Source organism: Vidua chalybeata, chromosome Z, assembly GCF_026979565.1.
Source record: "Vidua chalybeata isolate OUT-0048 chromosome Z, bVidCha1 merged haplotype, whole genome shotgun sequence".
NCBI lineage: Eukaryota > Metazoa > Chordata > Aves > Passeriformes > Viduidae > Vidua > Vidua chalybeata.
This window is the reverse complement of record NC_071570.1, coordinates 72,637,773-72,644,413: the sequence shown is the minus strand read 5'-3', so window position 1 is coordinate 72,644,413 and position 6,641 is coordinate 72,637,773. Positions and strand designations below refer to the sequence as shown.

Below are 6,641 nucleotides of genomic sequence, written 5' to 3'. Positions count from 1 at the left end.
CTGCTGCTGCTCTGCCAGAGAGCTCCGGCTGGGCAGGGATGGCACCACTGTGCCGCGGGCTGTTTCTCCTTCCAGAGCTGGGCGCTGCTTTTGAGCCAGTAGTGGCAGCTGGTGGGAGAACAAATGGGCCTTTTGCTGCGTCAGCACTTATGGACGCACTAGGCCCACCTTCAGGGGAGACTTTCGGCCCCCTCAAAGTAAAGCAGAGGGACACAGTTGGAAAAGGCTTCCTTCCAAGCCGCGCTCGCTCTTGGAAAAGGGAGCCGAGCGCCAGGACGAGCAGCAGGGCCCGATCCCGCCCCCGTGCCTGCAGTGAGGGGCGGCTGCCGCTGGGGGGCGCCATGGGAAGGGAGCGCCCCTGCGCGGGCCGGGCGGGGCGGGGCAGCCGCCAGGGGGCGCCTGGGGCGGGGCGGGGCCCCTCTGTGAGGGGGGAGAGCCTCGGGCAGCTGCGAAGCAGCGCGGAGCCACAAACGGGACTGACCGTCCGCAAGGCACAGCGCCAGGGCAATGGACAGTGCCCGGGCACAGCACAGCTTAAGCGCAGGCTGACCGGGAAGGCAATCTTCCCATGCACTGCAGGATTTAGGCGTTTTGATTCCACAGCCCTGCCATGAGCTGGCTGGGCACAAAGCCGCCCCGAGCACCGGTGCCTCCTCTCCACGCTTGCCAAGGTACGAAGTGTTCTTGTTCACAAACTTCCAAGGATTTAAATGGCAGGATACCTGTCCATCTCTCCTTTTCCTACACAGTTCTTGTTCAGATAAAAACCTGGTTCTGGTTTCCTACTCATGTTGCTAGAAGCTGGAGGTTTCACTCCAATAATGTCGTTTGGTGAATTCCTTCAGTCCCTTTTACTTAGAGAGTGCCTGGCAAACAAAGTACCTATACGTACACCGTGGATAGCATGAAACATTGACGGGTCGGCCAGGAGAACACTGTTCTGTCCCCCTGCAGAGGGACTTGGAAGTGCTGATGAGCTGAGGGCTGTGAGCAGAGGCTGGCTTTTGCTCGTTTGCAGAGACTTTGTGGGCACAGCCACCCGTGTGTGATAAGTCAGGCAACGGCAATCTGAGCTTTGTCCGCTGAGCTCAAACTCAGCTGGGCTTTCTGTGCTGGGCTAGATCATGAGGAAAGGCTGCCCAGTCACCTGGAGGGGCTTGCTTTGCTATTTGAAGTGGTAAAATTGTCCTGCTGTACCTGAGTTTCCATGCAAGCTGTTTTCCATACTAAGGTGTAGGGTTCTTAAGGCACATCATACAGGAGAAACTGCCCCTGTGTGCCAGGAACAATTGCTCTTCGTCTTCACAACTTGTAGGTCAGAGAAGGAGAGGCTGCAAAGCAGCCTGCTGGAGGCTCAGCAGCACGTATCAGAGCTGGAGATAGCCAGGAGCCGTGTGGAAGCCCAAGTGCGCACAGCCACGCAGGCCAAGGAGGCGATACTGGGTGAGAGCCTCGTGCGCTTTGTTTCTGGGGATCGCCCTGCCTAGTGCAGCTGCTGCGAAGCCAGCTCTGTCTGCAGGGCTTCTGAGGAGTGAAGGAGCTGAGGGCAGGTTCCTCCTGGCCTGAAACTGAAAGGGCTTAAGGTCAGCAGATTCCTCTGCTTGTGTAGTCTCTGACTGTTGCCGTGTGTCATGTTTGCAGAGGATGTGAGGGGCCTTCGTCGTGAGCTGCTGGCTGTAAGATCTCTCAGCAAGCAGCAATGTGAAGACATGGCTCAACAGCTCCGCTGGGCAGAAGAGCAGTGCAGCAAGGCTGTGAGACTCTGGCAATCTGCTGAGAAAGCGAAGGAAAGAAAGATCATGCAAAAACTGGTAAGAAACAATACATCCCGGAAGTTTTCAGGCAAGTTTGGAGGGCTGGCTTAGCAGAAGAGCAGCCTGAGTCTGTGACATGGTGGCAAGCATCTGCTGTAGGCTACACGTTGCTGGGCCGGGCAGCAGAGGGCTTCAAGGGCTCCTACTTGAAGGCCTGTGAAGACCCAGAGGACAATGCTGGGACAGTATATGCAGCCACAGGTTGAGCACGGGCATAAGCCAAGTTCCCCAGGAGGCTGGGTGGTCGCCACCCAAAGCATGGCAGCGAAGGGGCAGCGTCTTCCCCACAGCCTCGTGCCATGCAGCAGACTGCTGCTGACCTTGCTGCCAAGTGCAGTGCCAGCAAGTGGCTTCCTTGCTTTCTGTCCTTCCACAGTGGACAGAAGTCTTCCCTTTGAGCCTGAAGCAGTTGCAACAGGCCCCGTGTTGCTGGTATTTCAGCTGGTGGCCTGTCTTGTGACTGGGTCATCGAGGTGCTGGCCTCGTCCTCGTCCTGCAGTCCATCTGCAGCTTTTCCTTGATCAAAGGGCAGGGGGAATTTGAGAACAGAGTCTCTGAGAACAGACAGAAATCCTGAAGAGAGGGGGCCAGGAAACAGGCAGCCATCAGAGCAGGGAAGGAAGGTGACCTCTCCTTTCCTTACACGTGTTGGGCCTCCTCCTAGGTTTCTTGTTAGGGCAGGAGTGCTGGAGGGCACAAAGTCACTAGTGTGCACTCTTCAGGTACGGGGGTTGTTGGAGGCATGGAGCTTCTATTTCTTTTCTTTGGGGAGCATTGCTGGGACTTCATCTGGAAGTGTGTCTTCCCCTCATCAGGCGAGACAACAGCTGGAACTACAGAGGTTGGAGGCGCAGAAGAAGATGGAGCAGCTGGAAAAAGCCCTGACAGAGGTACAGAGGGGACAGAACAGGCTGCTTGAGATGAAGCAGTAAATTGCCATCATGCAGCCTGGATGAGGAAAGATAAGAACCAGAGATAGTCAAGAGGCACAGAGTGTGAAAAGAGAGCTTGTGTGTTGTTTTGGACTCCTCTGGGCTCCTTATGAGCACTGTTTCTCTGGACACTGTCTGTCTGGGTGGCATTGTCTCTTAGCTGGCCCTTGGTAAATACAAGAAAGGGAACAAACTGCTTTTGGAAAGCATCAGCACGTCAGTCTTGGTTGCCACACAAGTGATGTGTGGGACGTTTAAAGCCGTCTTCTCTTTGTTTCTGTGCAGCTCCAGTGCCAGAATGCTGCTCTGTGTGATAACATGTGCCAGCTGAGGCAGGAGCTGAACAAGCTGAAGAAAGGGCAGGTGAGCCTGACTAGCCAGGTAGCAGAGGGAAGGACAGGGATGGGGGCATGAACTGGAGATGTCAGGAAAGGGGAAGCAAGGACTACTGCAGGCACTGGAAGCACAGAGCCTGGCAGGCTCCAGTGCTGAGCAGCAGGCAGAAGAGCTAGGATGGAAGGGTTAGAGCTGGGTAGAGAAGCAGAAGGAAGTGGCTGAACACAAGTGCTTTTGAGAGTGCAAAAGAGGAAACTTTTGCAGTGAGACTGCAGATGCCAGTAAGATTCCTCTTGACAGAATATCAAGCTGCAGGCAGAGCTGCAGGACGCTCAGAGGAAGATGAAGGCAATGGAGAAGAGGCACAAAGAAGAAATGGAAAGGATGCATAAGGTCCTGCTGCAGTACAGCCCAGCTGAAGAAAAGCAGGTGAGTGAAAGAGCAGGAGGCACTGCAGTCGTGCAACAAGTGGTCTCTGCCCTTGCTGCCTTTCCCCTGCAGAGCAGCAGGTGGATGGGGGCAATGTCTCTGACTGCCATGCTCTGTGGTCTCCATGGCAGCTGGTCAGAAGGACACTTACTGGGCCGCTGAATCTCAGCTGCTGCCCTGGGCAGCAGGGCTAGTGCTTTGGCCGGTGGGCCAGCAATCCTCTGAATGTATTTCTGCTGGCCTCTTAGTGCTCGCTTTGTTTTTTGAGGGGTTTGCTCAGGCGAGCATGGTGACCCACACAGATTCTGAGCAAGTTGTCCCTGTCCATGGTGAATGCAGTCCTCAGAACGGGGTGAAGTGTGAAGTTGTTCTTTCCCTTTTGCAGTCTCTACTACGGCTGACTGTGACAAGCTGTGGTCTCTGACTGCTCGTTTGGGTTTGACTGGAGGTGGAAGAGTTGGCAGCTCAGCTTGCAGCCTAACAGCACCAGTGCTGTTCCTAAGGGCTTGCCTTTGAAATGCTCTGTCTGGGGCATCTCTGCCAGGCACCTTTCTGACACACACAAATTTCTTGTCCCAGATGGACGCAGGATCTGCCATCAAAGCTGCCGCTGCAGCAGCATCCTCCGAAGAAGCCTCCTCTCCGCAGCCCGAAAACCCGAGCGTGAGCAGTTCGGCCCTCTCAAGCCGGGAGAAAGAGAAGCAGTTCCTGAAGCTGCTGAGTACGTCCTGGGGATTTCCTGTGCCATCGAGCAGCGCATTATAGTGTGTGCCTCAGCATGAGCTGTAGCACATGTTCTTCCTCGCTTTGGTGTCAGACAGACCTTTTGGACTCCCTACAGAAGCCATTGTTGTGCTCGGAGGCAGCCAGGGAGCATTTGGGGCGTTCCTTTTGCCTTTGAGGGCAGCTGGGCGTGGGTGGGCTTTGCCTGAGCTTCCCTGTGCAATAAAGACAAAAGCAGGGATTGTGTCCTGAGCCGCAGTAGCCTGCAACCTATGCAGTGACCGGGTGAACATGTGTGTGCTAGTCTGGCCAAACGGATCAGAACAGTTGGCTTCCTAGATTCCCTTTAGACTCCTGACTTGTCACCAGCCTTTGGAGACAGAATACATCAGTGAATTTGATTGGCTGTGCGGCTTGTTTAATGCTGGTGTTGTTTTTATGACTCTTAGTACTTCTCCTATTCCTTCTACAGTTGTTTTTGATAAGAATCCTCCATTTTGGTTAGCCTGACCTCCTTGAAATGAACATCAGGTGACAGCACAATTAAGAGAGGAAGAGGTCTTTTCAGTACGCCCTAAAAGTTAAAAAATTATATTCTTAGAAGAATCTTGAGGAATCAGAGAGGAAGAGTTCTTTTCAAAGTGCCCCAAAAGAAGCAAAACAGGATACTCTTTTTACAGTCCCTCTTTGATATCTTAGTTGTATGCTTAGGAAGATGCATCAAAGAAGGAATCCTCTGCTGCATGTTCCTCTGGTACCAGGCACGCTGTACTGCTACTGCCCGCTGGTAAATACTCCTGGAATACTAAGCATTGGCCTCAATCCCTGCACAGGTCGTACTCTAGGAAAGCACACCAAGGCCTTGCTGATTCTGCAGTACAACTGAGTTGCTTCTTGCCACTGGTAATAGCTGCCAGTGCAGTGCAGAGAATAAGCGGTCAGGTACAGAACAGAGCCCGGTTTACTCAGCGTCTGCCACCAGCTGTTGGGACAAAAGGTGGATTGATCTACTGCTCCGTGGGTCTGAAGTCAAAGACAATCATGTTCTGTCCTGAGTGAGGTCAGCAGCTTGTAACGGGGCTCAGTCTGGCTCTGGCTTCTTCACAGTGGCTGTCAGTGGCCATTTGTGGGCTTTGCCGAGCTTTTTGTCATACCTGCCCTGCCACTGACAGCTGGTGTGACTGCAGAGGCTGGAGCCTTCCTTAGCTGTGAGGTTGCAGCTGCCATCCCGTTGCTGCAGCTTTGCCTGGACTGATGAAAGGATCAGCATCTCATTTGTGCAGGTGTCTGTGTCACGGCAGCGCCTGAGGAGCGGCGCTGTCCTTGTTCCCCGTCTGGGCTGTGCCCATTTGGGAAGATGGGGCACGTGGGTGGTGTCCAAGGGGCTGAGTCCAGTGCCAGTGACTGCTGCACGCCAGGCTGAAGACAAGGACTTGTAGTTCTTCACTAAATGGGGAATGGGCAAAGTCATCTTCAGAACTTAGCCTGCTCATCAATGAAGAGGGTCCTAATTCTTAGAGCCATTGTTCTTGGTTATAGCATGAGCTGCTTCTCTCTAAAAATGTCAAGGCATTCTTTAGGCAAACTGCTGAGAGGTAGAGAAGGTGCCCTCCTCTGCCAGAATTCACTTTGCAATATTCTTTCTGCTCTGGAAAAAACAGCAGAAAAAAATTGATAAAAATTCATCCCAGATCTGAGGGTGCATTGAAACTTTGGAAGTATGAAAGCTTTTGTTGAATCTCACAAGAGAGTGTTTCTTCCCAAGAAAATGAAGTGTCCTGATTTTCCAGCCCTCCTTCCTGTTTCTGGATGACAACCACTTGCCTTGGTGCCTGTCCTTTTCTGGTCTCTGTCTGCTCTGATGCTTTTCCCATGGGCTTAGTTTCCTCTCAAGGCAACCCTTCAATGGAGTGTGGAGAATCAGGCTCTGTGCAGGCCAGGTGTGCTGCAGAGCTGCCTGTCTTGCTGGGGCTGCTGTTGTTGTTCTTGTTGATGTGAGTGAAGCTGGGTTTCAGATCTCCTGGAAGTCAGGATCTCTGATTTGAAGTGTGCTTCTTGCATTTTGTTTTTCAGGGCGTGAGGTGAGTGTGGGAGATCCAGAGAAGAAGTACACTGGATGGAGACCTATTAGCAGTGGGTGAGTGCAGCCGTGCTTACTTCTACAGAACCATGGGCCAGGTATTTTGGTGCTGCAATATCATGTGGGAAGTCAGGCAAGCTGCAAGCATCTTCAGCCCCTGGCTTTAGTCTGTCCCTGTCTCAGTGCTGAGGCAGTACAAGGCATCATGAAAGATCACTGGATGCTGACGACATCTTGCCTGCCTCAAGGAGCAGGACCTGGAAGCCTTCCTGTCCCTCAAACACGTGGCGCCAGTTTGCCTATTTTCCCAGGAGACATGGTTTTGTA

At 53.1% G+C, this 6,641-nt stretch overlaps 1 protein-coding gene across 6 annotated transcripts in view; it reads left to right on the top strand.

Moving 5' to 3' along the window:
- Positions 1 to 492: 492 nt before the first annotated feature.
- The window catches only part of LOC128781683 (serine/threonine-protein kinase PAK 3-like), a 90,560-nt gene continuing 84,411 nt past the window's right edge, over positions 493 to 6,641 (top strand). The window contains exons 1-8 of one of the 6 annotated variants that reach the window (XM_053931477.1): positions 493 to 671; positions 1,316 to 1,443; positions 1,642 to 1,811; positions 2,630 to 2,704; positions 3,032 to 3,109; positions 3,383 to 3,511; positions 4,091 to 4,232; positions 6,308 to 6,371. In XM_053931477.1, coding sequence (XP_053787452.1) covers positions 1,710 to 1,811; positions 2,630 to 2,704; positions 3,032 to 3,109; positions 3,383 to 3,511; positions 4,091 to 4,232; positions 6,308 to 6,371 — 590 coding nt within the window. In that variant the 5' untranslated portion in view covers positions 493 to 671; positions 1,316 to 1,443; positions 1,642 to 1,709. The remainder of the gene's footprint in view (positions 672 to 1,315; positions 1,444 to 1,641; positions 1,812 to 2,629; positions 2,705 to 3,031; positions 3,110 to 3,382; positions 3,512 to 4,090; positions 4,233 to 6,307; positions 6,372 to 6,641) is intronic. The other 5 variants (XM_053931479.1, XR_008428455.1, XM_053931478.1 and 2 more) reach the window with 5 other exon arrangements.